The 17,817-nt window shown below is 40.0% G+C and overlaps 1 protein-coding gene across 1 annotated transcript in view; it reads right to left on the reverse strand.

The window, feature by feature from the left end:
* LOC139725958 (cytochrome P450 3A14-like) overlaps positions 1–17,817 on the reverse strand; it is a 52,800-nt gene that overhangs the window by 18,553 nt on the left and 16,430 nt on the right. The window contains exons 2-4 of the mRNA XM_071637044.1: positions 6,819–6,909; positions 6,097–6,149; positions 1,218–1,314 (exon numbers count right to left, since the gene is read on the reverse strand). Coding sequence (XP_071493145.1) covers positions 1,218–1,314; positions 6,097–6,149; positions 6,819–6,909 — 241 coding nt within the window. The remainder of the gene's footprint in view (positions 1–1,217; positions 1,315–6,096; positions 6,150–6,818; positions 6,910–17,817) is intronic.

Raw genomic sequence — 17,817 nt, forward strand, 5'->3', positions numbered from 1 at the left:
GATACAGTGTATATCCTTTTATCTAAAAACAACAACAACAACAAAAGCAATTCCTCGTGAATTTTACCGTATCTTTCAATTATTTATCATTTTCCGGCGAAAACGCTACGGTGAAAACGCTGATACCACGCAAGTGTCGCTTTATTTCCCTCCACAATATAAGATATGCAAAAACAATGTACCGGTACACTACAATACATTATAATGAATGATATTGTAAATGAACAGAGTGATTTTTGTTTAAAACTGATGTATTTGTTGATAGGGTAGTATAAAAACAGTATAGATAATCCCTTTTATGAGGAACTTTAGATATGATAACGGTACAATGGTCTAGATAAAGACTAAGCGCACCGCGTGACAGCTGTGGACATCATAACCTTTTGGATATTCCCTTCGCTGCCTTGAATAAAAACTAAGCGCACCGCGTTTACAACAGAACACCTGTGGACATACAGAAGGCAGTGCTCTTCTTTGTATAGCGGTTTAGTTTCGATTCAGAAGTATAGGGATATAAAAACGAGACCAAATCATAGCTTGATAAGCATATCTATGCCCGACAAAGAAACTGTCACCAAAAAGGTTGTGCCACCTCAGATGGTACCAACAACCCATTTTTTCGGGTCTTGGCCCATGGACTAATGTTGTTGTCTCTCTGCTGTTTGTTCCACTAATTATTTTTGTGTTATGGAGTTGTAATTACAGTAAGTATTTTTGAAAAGAAAAACTCTTTAGTGGTTTATAATTCAAAAGCATTAATACTTTTTTTTTTGGTGGACCTCTAAGTTTTCTTTTCCCATCTAAACATAATTAGGAATTAATTAAGTATGCAAAATCTCTATTTGTTGACTATCGTTTATTTTTTCCCTCTCTGATGTAAATATGCTTATGCTATGATTTCTGATTTATTTTGTTTTGAAATTAATGAATTGAAAAAAAAAACACAATGACTTGCATTGTATCTAAAAGCGTAGCAATGTAAATCGTCTGAAGTAGTCTTACATCCATGTGGCGTGCATCTATTATCATCTGTGACATAGGTCCACAATGTCCGAAACGTTTAGTTATACAACATTGTAAACAACGTATGTATTGATAATATGTTATGCATATTATGCTTTCAACCATGTGTGTTTGATATGTATACAATGATAACGTAGAAACCAATAAATAGAAAAGAACAAATCAAAATGAAAAAAAAAACTAATTGAACTCACCGGTCTGTTGTGGAAATTACTGAAATTCTTCACCAAGATGTGTCGCAACAGGTCCAACTCCCCAACGACCAACATTGGAGTGGAAAAGCTAAATATCCTATATGAATGAATTTGACAATATTGATTTCGTGACCATGTACCATGTATGATGGAAGCCGGTGCTTCTTTTATTGTAAGTCATCTTTCTTACATCTTACATCACACTCTTTCAATTCCTCTAATCATTATTATAGAATTTCCCGATCAATTTCATACTTTTGCATTCAAGTTCCAACGGCGTAAATCCGTATCAAGGGGGAGGGGGGGGGGGGGGGGGTGATCGGCCATAGTCACAGTCACGATTACAAGCCTATAACAGGACCGGCGCAACAGTGCGGGGGTGGGGGCTGGAGGCTTGGGGAGGGGAGAGAAGCTTGGTGGTGGCTGCCCCCCCCCCCCCCCCCCCCCCCCCCCACACACACACTTTACAGGGCTGGAATGCTTGCGTCCCTCACCTTTTTTGCGTATAATATTAGGTGGAAGGGAAGTGGCAGCAAACTACGAAGACTTTTTGTTCTTTCTTTTGTTTTGTTTTCGCTTGTTAGCCGACTTTCGGCGGAAAATCATACCTAAAAAATATGAAGGATTTTTTTCTCTCTTTTCTTTTGTTTGTTTGTTTGTTTGTTTTTGTTCTTTTTTTTGTTGACGGACAATTTTGACACCCCCCCCCCCCCAGTTTCAAAAACGTATAATAGCGTCGCCCAGAGCATAATACGCAAGTGAAATCTCTAAAAATGGTAATATGGATATGCATTTCTTTGAATGTAATAATGTAGTAAATATATTTCCTTCTAGCTATTGTGTTTCTCAATTTTCTTTCTCTAAGTCAGTTAAAACAATCATCCCCAGGGGCATCATTGCGTTTTAATGTAATATGTGCGAGAGACCGGAGAGACAGAAAGAGAGATCGTTATGAGAAGGACAGGGGTGTCGATCCGTTTTCCACGATTGGGGTACGGGGGGGGGGGGGGGACTTGGAGTTGGAATATCTATGCGAGGGAGCGGAGCACCCGAGCGGGGAGGGGGGTGGGGTATCCCCACTCCCACACGAGGAAGATTTTCAGACCAGAAATTAAGCGATCTGGTGCACATTAATTTCGGGATTTTGGGAAAAGTTGATGTTTGCCCCCTCCCCACCCCCGTCCTCCAGGGTTGACGCCCCTGCATACGAAGAAGCCTGTGCATTTTTAGAATTCAGATGGAAATCTTTTTAGATGCAACACTTTTGGAAGTCCGTCAATCTAAAAGTATACTATGTCTCTTGGAAAAGGACCGAACTTGGGAGAGTGTGGGAGGGGCTATCCCCTTCCAACGCGAGAGAAAGCGACCGAAGTGAGTGAGAGCTTAAAGGGGATGGCTAGTAACCGATCAGTGGGAATCTGTGGGAATGCTGAGGGGTGATTGTTCCAATCCTTGTTGGATTTATTTAAGAGTACATTATATATCTACTGTTGTGTGAAAATTATTTGCTCCAGAACGGTCTCATATTCAAGTTATGTGCAGATTAATGCCCCGTCACTGACCAGGCACGCTAACCTGGAAACATTAAACTGCACATTACTTGAATATGAGACCATTCTGAAGCAAATAATTTTCACACAACAATAGATATATAATGTACTCTTAAATGAATCCCACAAGGATTGGAACACTCATCCTCCAGCATTCCCACTGATTCCCACTGATCAGTTACTAGCCATCCCCTTTAAGAAATTTATGTATACATATCCTAAAAGATAAAATACTGTTGAGCTCTGTTAGCTTTCTGAAGGTGGGCGTAAGAACGTCATACAATATGCCGAAATTGATACAATCACATTTCTGCTTCTCCCATTTTTTTTTTCATATTTCAGGGGTGGGATGATTGTACAGGCCATCATTCCCCTCCTCGATGTTTGGGTTCCGAGCATTCGATTTCACGCATTCCACGCTCGCAGCACTGAATCAGCAATCAAATTCAAATCCGGTCATTCGAATTCACTATCGGAGCATTCAAATTCATTATGGAAGCATTCAAATTTAAGATAGGGGCATTCAAATTTAAGATAGGAGCATTCAAATGTACGATAGGAGGATCCATTTTAGCAATGAGCATTCAAATTCATCACGAGCTGGAGATGGAATCTCGTCGGTCATTCAAATTCGTGAATAGGCAACCATGTTCCAAATAACTGCATTCAATTTAAAAGAAGTCATGAATTTATATAGTTACTCTGGGGCCGTGTATGCGTATCTTTTTCATTTAGCTTTGAATATATTGGGATTTATGATGAAGATTATTTATTTTGCAGTATAGGTCTATCTGTTAATTCTATAATTTGAACTCGGGCTTCACGAGAAGGTATATACAGGCATATTTTAGGCACTGTTAAGGCCTACAGACGAGCCTAATAGGGAAGGTTGACTGGCACCTTCGGAAAAAAAATGACTATACAACCACATTGAAGCTGATAACATCTTGTTTGTTGTTGCTGTTTTGTTTTGTTTTGTTTTTGCTACCTTATTGGTTTACTTTTGCGGGACTTTGTGTATTCATTGTGTGTCCGTTTGTTTTTAAACTAATGCATTGTTATTGTGGTTAGTGTTGGGGCGTATACGGTTGTCAGCATGCAGTATCATCAAGGAATATGATTAGATTAAATAATCAAATTAATTTAAACTCCATACAATGAATTAAATAATCACATTAATTTAAACTCCATACAATGAAACTAATTATACACACACTCACTTACATATGATAATATCATACGAACAAAATATCGAAACATTAGGACATCAACTACAACAACATTACAAAAAAATTGGGAAAATGTTACCCCTCCCATCCCGACTGCCAAATATACCCCCTCCCTTACCCACAGCCCTCCCCATATAACATAATCATTAACATAAAACAGGGATACCTGATCACAAATTATAACATCCAGTGTAGAACATAATTATGTATTGCTCTCTAAAGAGAATTACATGATGGTGGGAATATATCGAAGGGAACATTGTTGTACATGGATGCCTCACGATAGGCGAACATGCGTTAACAATAATCTGTTCTAGGCTTTGACAACGATAGCCTTCCATAAGAGGCTAAAGGATATTGATGAGATACAAAGTCAAACCGCTCCAATAAATAGGGAGCGCTGAAACTACATGCCTTAAGAGTTTTGAATACCATAAGCAAAATATGCTTTGAACGGCGTATTTTTAAGGATTCCCAATTTAGTTTCTGATGAATAACATGATTCGAAATACATGAGTATGCATTTACGGACTGACTCAGGATCATTCTCCCCGCTCTGTTCTGTAATTTCTGAAATCGATCAGTATACTTCTTATGAGCAGAATCATAAAGTGCATCTGCATTGTGGTACTCCGTAACATACTTCCTGGGGATTCGACATTGCATTCCAAAAGTATGTACATATTCGGCGACCAAACAAGTAATTCTCAAACCAGCGAAGGCTTTCATATCGGAAACACCAATTGAGTATAGCTTCTTTATCATAGTGCAATGCTCCACGGTGTCAAACGCCTTTTTCATGCCAATGAAAACCGCCCCAGTGAACTTGGCTCTGTCAATAGCGTGTAACCAGTCATTCGTCACTTTTAACAATGAAGTGGTAGTCCACTGCTTTCTCTAAAGCCCGATCTTATATAACGGAATAGTTGCTTATGAACGATTTTTTCAATGATTTTAGAATAAGGACACAAAATAAAAATGGGACGGTAGTTTAGGAGACGCTATAACAGGCTATAACAGCAGCTATTTTCAACATATTATATATATATAAATACCATCAAGTCCTGATAATTTCTTATTCTTCGTATACCACGAATTACTTTAAACTCCTCTTCATAAGTGACAAGTTGCAATGAGAACGAATCAACCGGTTCATACACATTGTCAGAATCTTGTAGAGTGTCATGAACACTTGGAATATTTGCAACCACATCACTACCAACGTTGGCAAAAAAAAAAAAAAAATGTATTCAATTCATTTGACTTATCTTGATCTCTCCTTCCTGAAGGCTTGCATATAGTGTAATTATTCCGATGTGTTGTTTGGATGAAAAAAAAAAAGAATACGTAAACACAGAACAAAGTAGAACCTTTACGCAATCATAATTACATTATACCTTAACCTTTATGAGTTGTGTATGCCTTTCTCCTTTCTTTAAAAAAAAGGAGTCAATACTCAATTTCCTCGTTAAATCGATTATACAATGCAGGAACTTCATCCCCTAAAATGAAACTGAACGCTCCAATCAAGCTCTTCGGGACTATCACATGACTATCGCGTGAATTTGGATGCACGCCGTAGGAAATGCAATGCTCGCATATGGAACTTGAACGCCCAAGCATGAATTTGATTTGACGAAAACGAAATAGAACTCCCATAAATGAAGTTGATCGCTCGGATTTTGAATTTGAATGACCGAAAATTTTCGAGTGCGTGTGTTGTGTGAATGTGAATGCACACAATTCATGAATTGGAATGAGGAAAGTATGAAATTAACCGTGAAAACCTATTATTATTATCAATATTATTATCATTATTATTATCATTATTATTATTATTATTATTATTATCATCATCATTATTATTATTATCATTATTAGTATTATTATTATCATTATTACTCCTACTATCATGGTTAATACTTGTTGTAGTAGTAGCAGTTCTATAGACAAGTAGTAGGAACCTAGTATACTGCAGCATCAGTGTATTACTAGTTCAATGTAAAATAGTTAAACAATCGTCAAAATCATTATCCTCATCGGAAAAACTGATTCACAATGGGGCTCTGACTAACTGTTCACGTTAATCATGATACTTACCCATATACTCGACCGTGTTTTGCCCTCAAGATGTCCAATGTCTTACGAAGACCCTGCGAAGAACAAAATCAGGCCAGTTTTCCGATAAATTCAAAGTTTGCACGAAGGTTCTTGTATTTTTGTTGCTGTTGAAATGATTTGGAATTTACATAAACAAGAAGGCTATCCATAACGCAACAAAATGAACGAAAGAGTAATACTTGATATACACTATATTGTAATAATATCTAAAGATTCTGCTATTGATATTGTACAGTTTTGATGAAAAAAGGCACAGGAATAAGCAATGCTGTAATGAGAGCACTTTCAAAAACTCCAATTTCCTAGACATTAGATGACTTTTTGGACAACCTTTGTGATACTACTGTAGCTTTTAATTCATGGATGAAGCCTGGAATCTAATGATAATCTCACAATGCATTCTTTTCAAGAACATTCCATCCCTGAAACGACAAGGCAAATGGGAACTATACTTTTGACACAACATGTTTGCTCCATTTTGCAACATTTCACATTACTTGACCTTTCCTCATACAGTACTAAGTCATACCGTGCATTCCAGGAATGCATAATGTAAACAAGTCATTTGTCGTTGTGAAGAAAATTAATCAGGCTTTCTTATGATGTCACATTTGAGTGAAATGATGTAGTTTTAAGAGAAATACAATACATCAAATTGGACTTGCAGAACTTTTTTTGAGGAGTTTAGTAATTGGATGTACCATAAATAATACGGTGTTACCCACGATGGGTAAGGCCGGCTCGTAGATCACACCTTTCCGCCACCAGTATGTATGGCTCCATGAGTCATGTCTAAACGGGAAAGAATTACAGTCCAAAACATGCCTCAAATGACGTCATAATGTATAATGATCATTACATACTACTAAAAATTAAAAAAAGAAAGGGAAGGAAAGACTTGGATATGAATGTACTTTGTATTTTCTGATGCTTAGCATTGAAACAACAGCATCTTCAAATGGAATCCCAGGCGCTTTTCCTACTTTCACAATATGCAGCACATTATCGGTAGTGCCATATATAGGCCCCAATAGATTTGTGAAAATTACTGTGTTTTTTTAGCTGTTAAACCAATCGTCTGACAATCCGAAATAAAGTACACTGAACAAAGATAATGACATAGGAATCCCATTTATTCCAGTACTATAGAAATATAATACAATGTAATACAATACCACTGTTTAAACGAGTTCGTCTGTGTAGAATTTCTTCCTTCCATAAGCACTCAGTAGGCCTAATGCTTGTGAGGCTGTTGTCTCATCAACCTTGATCACTACGCGTTTTCACATCAGCCCGATGTTTCGAAATAGCGCGCTATTTTCTTACTTGGGAAATTGACCCGATCACGAAATAGCGTGCTATTTGATAATGTCAACACAAATTACCGCGCTAATTGTATCGCTCTGATCGAGAAAATTTCTCGAGTCCAACTCGGGAAATTGTATCGAGTCCAACTCGGGAAATTTCTGAAATAGCGGGATAACATAGCGAACTAGCGCGCTATTTGATAATGTGAAATCGCCTCAAGAAATTAGCGCGATGCATCCCATCATGCCTAGCGTGTGTGACCCGAAAGCGTGCGCTCTACTGGTATACCCGACACTGTTTGCGCATGCTCAGCTGTCGAATTAGCTCGAAAAAATTTCGGGCTAATTCTCTTCGGGTTGATGTGAATAGGAAATGAAATAGCGCGCTAATTTGCGATCGCAAAAAAAAAAAAATATCTCGAGCTTGGATTATAATCGGGCTGATGTGAAAACGCCTGATTTGTTATAAATTTTAAAACATTCGTATTCTTTATCCTACTCTATATAAAATCTGCAACTCTGCATCTAGTATAACCAATTTGGCAAAAGTCTGAAAATCATCCGAAGTTCTCCTTTAATCACAACATAAACTAACATAATCAAATTTAGACTTACACGAGCTGCGCAATCAACACAAAAATCAACGTTTTGGAAATTTAAAACATGCATTGTAACACCGAGTCTATAACATGGCCTTGACTTATTTGATTTTGTACTGCTGTGATTCATTGATTTCTAACTTTTTAAATGAAAATGTAGACATCGGAGGCAAACAGTAACATGTCTGAGTGAAATATGCAAATGTATAACAACCAATGTAAGATGTAACATCACGGTTAGCATGCATAGACCTTGCGTAAAAAACCCACAGAAAAAAAAAATAAAACGAACAGCCATGATACTACAAGACCACAGGTATGTGAATTCTTTTGAAAAGCGACCCAGCAAGTAGGTTTTCCGGTCAATTTCAAACTTTTGTCATTCCATTTCATTAATGTGCATTCAAATTCACATAGCGCACGCACGCGAAAATATTCGGGTAATCAAATTCAGAATCCAAGCGATCAGTTTTATTTATGGGCGTTCTATTTCGTTTTCGTCCAATCAAATTCACATTGGGCGTTCAATTTCCAAATGCAAACATTGCAATTCCTACTCGTGCATTCAAATTCACGCGATAGTCATGTGGTAGTCCCGATGAGATTGTTTGGAGCGTTCAAGACTTGTATAACAGTATCTTGAAAGCAGTTAAATTTGCAATAGAGAGCCACAGGAGGGATTGAGAAATCCGTATTATCCCATCTCAAGAGGAAACTAACCATCAGATGTATTTTCTCTACCTTGTATTATGCTTTGCATTTCTGTTTTACTCCAAGGCAACATTTTGCCAAGTTGTTGATTACAAGGATATTACTACACTTGAACATCTCATGAAAATGAAAACGCCATGAAATATATGGCGTATACAGTATCTGCTCTAGTGATGCAGGATGGTCATTTCATTTTCCTCATCTTTATGACTTCAGCCAGATTAAAGGGATGGTACAGTATTGGTGGAGATGAGAATTGGGCTTTTAACTTTTTGCGAGATACCAAGAAAACACTTATGATATAACACGAAGGATACCATTTTATGAGGAATTCTAAAGTTTAATTGATGAAAATCGGGTTTGGAATCACTGAAACATCCAAAAACAAAGTAAATCAAAGCGATCGTGATAAAGTGTGGTTCCCACACTTTATTAGAATTGCTCTTTTTAGATATCTCAGCCATTTTAAAACCAATTTTCATCAAATAAATGTTGAATTCCTCATAGAATTACACGCTCTTTCATATTCCAAAAGAGGTTTCTCATTATTTCACCCCACCAAAAAAAAAAATGTTAGAAACCCGAAATTAGATCTCAACCAAAACTGTACGATCCCTTTAAGTCAGAGGGTTTGGATGGTCCACATTCTCCTCTCGTGATATACCCGCATGAATAGACAGTATCTTTTCCCATTTTGCCTATTATTTGGATATGTCATTTATTGTCATTCTAGAATCATTTTGCAGTCAACCCATTTGTAATTCAACATTTAAAAAAAAAATGTTTGGCTGTTTAATGGGAATTTATGTTTGAAATACAACTCCTAAACCGTTGTATGAAATGTACACATGAGTGTTGTTAAATGTATTAGCGAGTTTAGATCTGCCATCCAAACGCTAAGACGACACAGCTTCCTGCGTGGACAATGAAAGCAGCTCTCGCGCGCATGTGCAGAACACCATTTTTTTGCCTAATAGCATCGTCTTAGCATTCACTTCTTGTCATAGATCTAAAGTTTGCTATTATCTGACAACAAGGGAATATGGAGCATTGAGATAACAGGCCTACGCCATGTATTTCTTTATCTTCTGCCGACATCATTTTATTCTCTATTGACAATAATGTTACTACATTTTATTGAAGTTAGAGCCATTGTTTGGGGCAGCTGGAAAATATTTGAAATTTCCCCCATCTTGTTCTCCTTTCTTCTAACTTTCACAAAGCAACAAGGTAGGTAGACATGAGAATGGGTATAAACAGGGAGGTGTCACCTCCCTGGTATAAAGGAAAATGCTTGAGACCAAACAAATGAATTTTTCCCCATACGGTAAAAGATGGTTAAAAAAAAGATAATAACACTAGTCCTTTACATAATACAATGTACATCTGTGTTGGTATATTTTAGGGTTCTTGGGTGGCCTTTAGCAAATCCGAACAGTTTATTTTTTCACATTTGCCATTCCACATGATCAACTTACATCGTATATCAATTACTAATGCACTCATTTTGATCTAAAATCAGCCAAATTTCTCTTTGAAGAGAACCTATTCTTATCATATTACTTTGAGGCTGTGTATTACTAAAAATCCCCTCCCTCTTATCTTATATAAAATGAATAACGAGCCCCTCATTATTTTGTGCCTGCAAACACATCCAATGGATTCGAATGTGCCCATCATCTAATAATCCCACAAATCAGATGTGTGCCTTTAAGGGCTGTAGGTTATTTATGGTTGTTTTAGTTTTTGTATAAGAGTGGCAAAAATCATTCTTTTTTATTTTTCAATTCTTGTAAAACTGTGCCATTCTCATTGTCTGTTTGTTTTTTAATGATTTAATTCCTCTAATCTTCATGCAATTCTTGATTTAACACACATACTTTAATCTTAAATTTGTGTAATTCAGATAAGCCATATTCTCAGTCCAACACATTCACATTTTTTCATGTTCTTTTTATGTGTCAAGATGATACATGGTACATTTGATTAAAATCATTGTTGATGTAGAACATTGAGCATCTTAACTTCTCATGGTAATATCTTTATTTTGGCATGGGGATGATTATTTTGGCTGTGGGATTCAGCATTTCATCTGGACTTCTTGACAGCTTTTGTGTTTGTTTCTTGGTGTAGTGGACTCTTTTCCTCTCATTCTTCAAATTTTCTGCTGGGAGTTTAGACAGTACTTCCAGCAGACTTTCCTGAGTATTATTGTCTCTTATTAAAGCCACTATTTAACATTGGGAGCAGTGATTAAATTAAAAAAAAAATGTATGCATTAGCACATGTAATGCATAAGTATAGTTCAGTAATTTGTATCACAAAACACCCTACCTTACAAAAATTTAGCAATAAAGCTGCAAATATAAAGAGATATCTCTAGTTTTCTCAATAAACTGTCTTGGTGATGGTTTATTCGTGAAACGGTTTTTGATAAAATTAAATTGCTCACATTTTATATATTCAACAATACTTAACAAAGACTATACTGATTAACATTTTCATGTTGGTTATTTTTATCCCTACTCACTGTGTAGAACTATGCCGAGGCACTGAAACTGTTAGTTTTGTTTTGTTTTATTTTTCATCTGCAAATGCTGGCAAGGGGCTTTAACCTGTGGCACACGATGGAAACTGTAGATAAACTTTTGTGTTCGTCGTGCCATCTTATTAGACCCACCAAGTTCCTTGGAATTTTGCTGCAGAAACTATGCTCTTGTTAGCAAAGTGGCAACTCTGAATATTATTGCATCTCATATACTGGGAAAACATTGTAGATGAAACTAGGTGTCTTTATTGATGCTGCACAGATTCACAAAGAAATATAAAAGAAAAAATGCAGATTTGAGAGTGAAACAGGAAACTTTCATCTTGTGAAATGTGGAGCCAATTTACGATTTCGGTTTGATATAGATTTAGCAATTAATAAGAGGCTGGTAAAATTTTGCGACAGGAACAAACAGGATGAAATGACCAAGGGAGGGCTCATAAGATCTTTTTTTTTTTCTAACCGTGCTAACATTCCCTCATTAAATGCTTACAAAGAATAGAAAGAAATATATTCATTACACAGATACAGCATCAACCATAGATATGTAGTTTCTGAGGTTTAATTACAATTGTAGTAAACTTTACCTATTGAGTTGTTCATCATTTTAATGCCAAAGTTGTGTTTTTGATCAGTAGTTTCACAGAGGTATGTTCAACTTTAAAAATTCCTTTAACTTCGTATTCATTTTGTTCATTGCAATGAAGGTTTTTGTTCCACTCATCTTGTGTCACTCATATAAGATTTGACTTGAATACAGAATAGAGATTTTCCTTCACATACCACCAGTAAGTATCCCTATCAGATATTATGGAACTTTAGATTTTCGTGACGCAGACATTCAGAGAAAGGAAAAAAAAGCCTGTTCTGAGCATGCACAAACTTGCTTATCAATGATAAACAGACAACCACATTCTGCAGACGTAAGAACAGTTGATTTAGCAATGTTGACAATATAGTGTAATAATACGAATTGAATAAAGCTGAAAAAGACAACAACAACAACTCGGCATGCGAGTCCTCGGAAGAGACATGGGAAGCCTAAAGGGTGAACATACAAGCACTAACATAAAGGCCGTGTCACACCTTTCGGGGCAAGCTACTCGGACTTGTTGCGAGGAGGGATTTTCCAGCACGCAGGAGAATCCCCCCCCCCCCCCCCCACGCTGGCGGACAAGAATGTTTGCGAGTTTCGCACTTGTTTCTTACCTACTACACGCGTGCTACTTATCTTCTACTTGCGTGTATTCCATGTGACTTGCCTGAGAGCTCTGAACCGATCCGTTTTGTATTACGAGCGACTTACAGGTACTGAGAAGTACCTGCGTTGGAGTTGCTTGAGAGGGTCTCCTACTGGTGTTCTGCGTATATCTCTGCGAGCGAACCCCGACGACTCACTCGGAACAAGTTTTGCGCATGCTCAAGGCCTTGTCATACCGTATCTGAGGAAGTTTTGCGGCTTGACTTGCGGGGAAACAAATTTTCTACCCGGGCTCTCCGCAGTTGCTCCGCACCTGACAGTACCTAGCGCGTATCTCGACTGTAGTTGCCCGGAGGTGCGCATTCAAGTCCCATTTAACCGCAGCCAAGTTTTGAGCATGACCAAAACTTTTTCCGGGTGAGTCGCGAGGATGCCTGGAGAGGTCCACGCAGAACGCCAGTAGGAGGCCCTTAAGCCTAGCTCACACCTTTGCGTTTCGAGCTTGCGTTCAGCTGCGTATTGCCCGAACGCAGTCTAACGCAGCCCAACGCAGCACTACGCAATGAAACGAGCTAATACGAGGTGAATACGCAGACTAACGCAGAGGCTTTGCGTTCTAGCTCGCTAGTTTGAATTTTTTTCGAACATCCGCAACTGAACGCAAGATCAAAATCCATACGAGCTAAGACGAGGGACAACCAGCTAATGCGAGCAAGGACGAGCAAGGGCGAGCGACAACGAGCTGCTTAACGCAGGCCAACGCAGCTTTACTTTGAACTGCGTTTCACTGCGTATGGTTACGATACCTGCTCGCTTCACCTCGACTTACCTCGCTTTAGTTCGCGTTACCTCGCTTTACCTCGCATCACCTCACTCTACTCCTAGTACTCTGCTTGCATTAGCAAGGACCGTTGCGGATGTAACTCGCTTCATTGCGAATCTAGCTCGTCCGTCGCTCGCTCCCCCTCGTTCATCCTCGCCTTACCTCGTTCCTCCTCGATCCTGTTCGATGCTGCTCGCTTTAGCTCGCTATGACTGCGTATACATCTGTTCATACAAAATCTAGTCAGATTTAATTAAAATTCACTTAGTTGACTAAGAAACACAATATTATGCTTATTAAATCATGAAGCTTTTGGAATGATTGTATGCTTTCAGCAACATCAGATTCAAAATTATCAGTTTTTAAAAACACCTCAAACTGAGTTTCCCGCTGTTATTGTAGGTTTTGTGGAAAATCTTTTTTTCTCTCAGAATTGTATTACCACACAATGTATATTGCTGAAAAGTGACTTTTTTAACACAGTAATATGCTATGTTCAGTCCTCAACAACTGCAGGTAATGAGCAAGGTTGTCATTCCTGTTATAGTGACCGTAAGCAAGCCATTTTGAAATAACCTGTAGTGAAAATAATGTCCTGACCCAAAGCGACATTAAGGGTGACCCTATAAGGAAAAGTTGACTTCAGACCATGAAAACAACATTCAGAATCGATTTCATTGACCCAGAAAACCTATGATACAGATTTTGAAAATTATTGTGAAATGTTTACCTTTTTAAACAATGGAAGTGACTTTTGAATTTCAGATGGCGGCCATATTGGATTTGGCCAATATGGCCTCAGGGCGCCCTTCTTGGCGCCCATCAAAAATTGAAATAGTATGGTTTTGGCAACACGTGTACCAAATTTAGTGCTTTTTGAAGAATTTGAACCGAAAAGTCCTTGTGCCCCCCCCCCCCCCGTAACTGTAAAATGTCAAAAATTATATACCAGTGAAGCTCTCTACGAGCTTATACGCAGCAGGGCAAACTGATACGCAACGGAACGAGCCGGAACGAGCAACAGTCGAGTGGATGAGCAGTGAAACGAGGAGAAGCGAGTTCATGCGAGCTGCTACGAGCTAGTGCGAGATGCTACGAGCTAGTGCGAGATGCCAGCGAGCAACGAACGAGTGGCGAACGAGGTACACGCGCAACGGGGCGAGCAATCTTCGTACTGAATCGTACTGTTACGAGCAAAAGCGAGATGGAGCGAGGTGAAAAGCAAGCTAAGGCAACCGTAGGCAACCATTTTGTACAAAATATACGAGCTACAACGCAACAATGTGACTGCTACAAAATATTTTGCCGCGGAGTGCTGCGTAGGCTGCTTTAAGGCTGCGTTCGACTGACGCAGCTATACGCAGCTAAAACCGCAAAGGTGTGAGCTGGGCTTTAGCGGCAGCACCTCGCAGGCAACTCCAACGCAGGTACTTCGCAGTCCCCGTATGCAGCCAAGATAATGATATTCTGTGGGACTTCTGCCATTCCTTCAGAGGTATTCCTTCACTGAGTTGTCAGCACCTACGCGACTGGTACATAAGTCACATAGTATACCCGCAAGTAGAATTTAAGTAGAACGCGTCCAGCAAGTAAGACACATGCTCTGACTTGTCCGTCTTCAGAAATTGTCCGGTATGCTGGAAAACCCACACAGACAACAAGCCCCCGTAGCATGCCCGGAAAGGTGTGACAGGGCCTAAATATGGTTGCGGGTAAAAAGATTTGCGTGCGCACCTCCGGGCAACTACGAGTGAGATACGTGCTAGGTACTGTCATGTGCGGGTCGTCTGCGGGGACCTCCGGGTAGTAAAAATTGTTCTTCACAAGTGGCACTCAAGGCTTGCCCGGAAAGGCGTGACAAGGCCTTTAAAAAAAAAAATTACCATCAGCCAGTATAGGACTGGGGTGAGTACAACAAAGCCAGCTGTTCACGCGTTCCGAAGTCTTACGGTACGAAAAAGAGTACTGATGTGGAGGAATTCTCGCTATCGCCAATGACGTAAAAAGTACCCGGATGTTGATTTAAGCGTCATTTACGGTGCATTATGGGATAGTCCGGTAGCAAAGTCACTTCCGTTCGTACGCGCGTGATACGTGACTAATGCTATTTACACACACAACCGACTGTATTTTACGTGTACTTCCGATTTTCTCGACTTGAATTACAGCTTTAATATGATTTGAAATTTCTCCATTCTTAAGAAATTGCTGTTAATACAACTATTGGTTGTTGCTGCGAAGCTGCCATGTGTTGTTCGCACGACAATAAATGAAAAAAAAATCTGCAGAAATAGGACCCTTATTAGCATGCGAGACGTGACGTGGCAGCGTGGGTAAAGTTTGCGGGTGACTCCACAGCGCAGTACGACGGTCGTGCACGCGCGACTTGAATACTAGTAGTGGTAGTAGTTTTAGTGCCTATAGCCTACGTACATTGTACATTGTACATTGTGCTTACAGATCTGGCATTCTTTTGCAGATCAGGCAGGTTGCAATTGCCTATGACGTCAGTGGTGGAGGAGTTCAAAGCTGGCAAGGTTAGGCTAGTGATGATGATGAGGGAGTCAAAGGACCAGGTAATAGCAGGAGTTAGGCCACCGATCCGCACAGGGAGGAAGTGGAGGGCGGAGGAGGCTGCGGACGAGGCAGTGGCAATGGCAAAGTGGAAGGAGATGCAGGGTGCGGTTCAGGTGGGTCGGAAAGGGGTCGGGTTTCATCAGGGTGTCAGATGGTACAGCAAGCAAGGCAGGAAGGGTAGGAGGGAGTTGGTGGTGGAGGCGGTTAAGGAGAAGGAGGAGGAGTACCGCTTTGCCAAGGCTGTACAGCAGGGAGTGCAGGGAGCATGGACCCGATGGGAAGGGGTGGAGCAGAGGAAGGTGTCATGGAATGACCTTTGGTCAATGTCCTCTGGAGCTGTGCGCTTCATGATCAGTTCCACCTTTGATGTTTTGCCGTCTCCAGTAAATCTCCAGAGATGGGGCATTATGGAGGATGGTGGATGCAGGGTCTGCAACAAGGCGAAGGGCTCACTAGAGCACACTCTGTCAGCATGTAGAGGTCTATTACAGGCCTATACATGGAGGCATAACCAGGTGTTGAAGGAGATGGCGGAGGTGGCGAGGGTGGCAGTGGAGGCAAGGAAGAAGAATGGGCCTCCTAGGGTGAGGGGAATCCGGTTTGTGAAGGAGGGTGTGAGATGCAGTGTGAGAAGGAAGGGTCAGAGGGATGATGGTGGGGGAATCTTAGCAGCGGGGGATGATTGGGAGGTGCGGGTGGATGAGGGAAACCGTACAGTGCCAGAGGAGGTGGTAGTAACTGCCCTTCGGCCGGACATGGTGCTGGTGGCTAGGTCTGTGCACAGGTTAGCAATGGTGGAGCTGACTGTGCCATGGGAGACAAGGATGGATGAGGCAAGGGAAAGGAAGCTGGATAGGTATGCTGAGTTGAGGGAGGAGTGTGAGAAAAGGGGGTGGAGAGCGGAGGTGCATACTGTGGAGGTGGGGTGCAGGGGATATGCTGGTCGATCGGTAAGGAGGTGGGTCAGAGGGATGGGAATAGGTGGTAGGGACGGGGAAAGGTGGATCAGGAGAATTTGTGGGGCAGCGGAGACAGGATCTGCATGGATAGTAGGGAAGGCTTGGGGGGGGGGGTGGTGGGAATAGGGGGGTGTAGAGAGAGTGTTTCGGGAGTGAGGAGAGGTGATTGATGCCAAGCTTTTTCTTTTCTGTCTTGTTTTGTGATGTTTTGTTTTGTTTTTAGGTGATACGCTATCAGCGTATCACCTATTGTGATTGTCAAAATCTCTCTTTATTAGGTGATACGCTATCAGCGTATCACCTATTGTGATTGTCAAAATCTCTCTTTATTTCTTTTTAGGTGATACGCTATCAGCGTATCACCTATTGTGATTGTCAAAATCTCTCTTTATTAGGTGATACGCTATCAGCGTATCACCTATTGTGATTGTCAAAATCTCTCTTTATTTTTAGGTGATACGCTTTTAGCGTATCACCTATTGTGTTTGTCAAAATCTTCCTTTCTTTCTTTTTATTCTTCTTTCTTTCTGGCACATTTTGTGTCGTGAATATCTCAACATTGACATGACGGAATAACATGACATTTTCAGTCAACATGTCTCATGACAATATCTAGCCACAATAAGGTTTTCATGACAGTTACATATCTATGACGTCATCTAGGCGCCATTTTGTGATTTTCGGACCATGTTACATGATCGATCATAACTTCATAACTAAAGGTCATTTCTGTATCATTTTCGTTGGACATAAAGTTCAGGTCACACTCTATCTTACTTTTTAATGCTAATTACCTAGGACATCATAACGCGCGCATTAGCGCGCGTCAAAGTTTTTAAATGCTTAAAACGACTTCCCAATGGGAAATCTCGAAGTTTCAGACAATTTTAAGCGTTCCGCGCGTTCGCGTCCGTCCGCGCATTTCCGCGCGCAGTGCGCGTAAGCAACATGAAAATGCACATTTTTTGACAGATT

Source organism: Diadema antillarum, unplaced genomic scaffold (assembly GCF_040938485.1).
Source record: "Diadema antillarum isolate AM-2024a unplaced genomic scaffold, OU_Dant_1.0 scf00000017, whole genome shotgun sequence".
Taxonomy (NCBI): Eukaryota; Metazoa; Echinodermata; class Echinoidea; order Diadematoida; family Diadematidae; genus Diadema; species Diadema antillarum.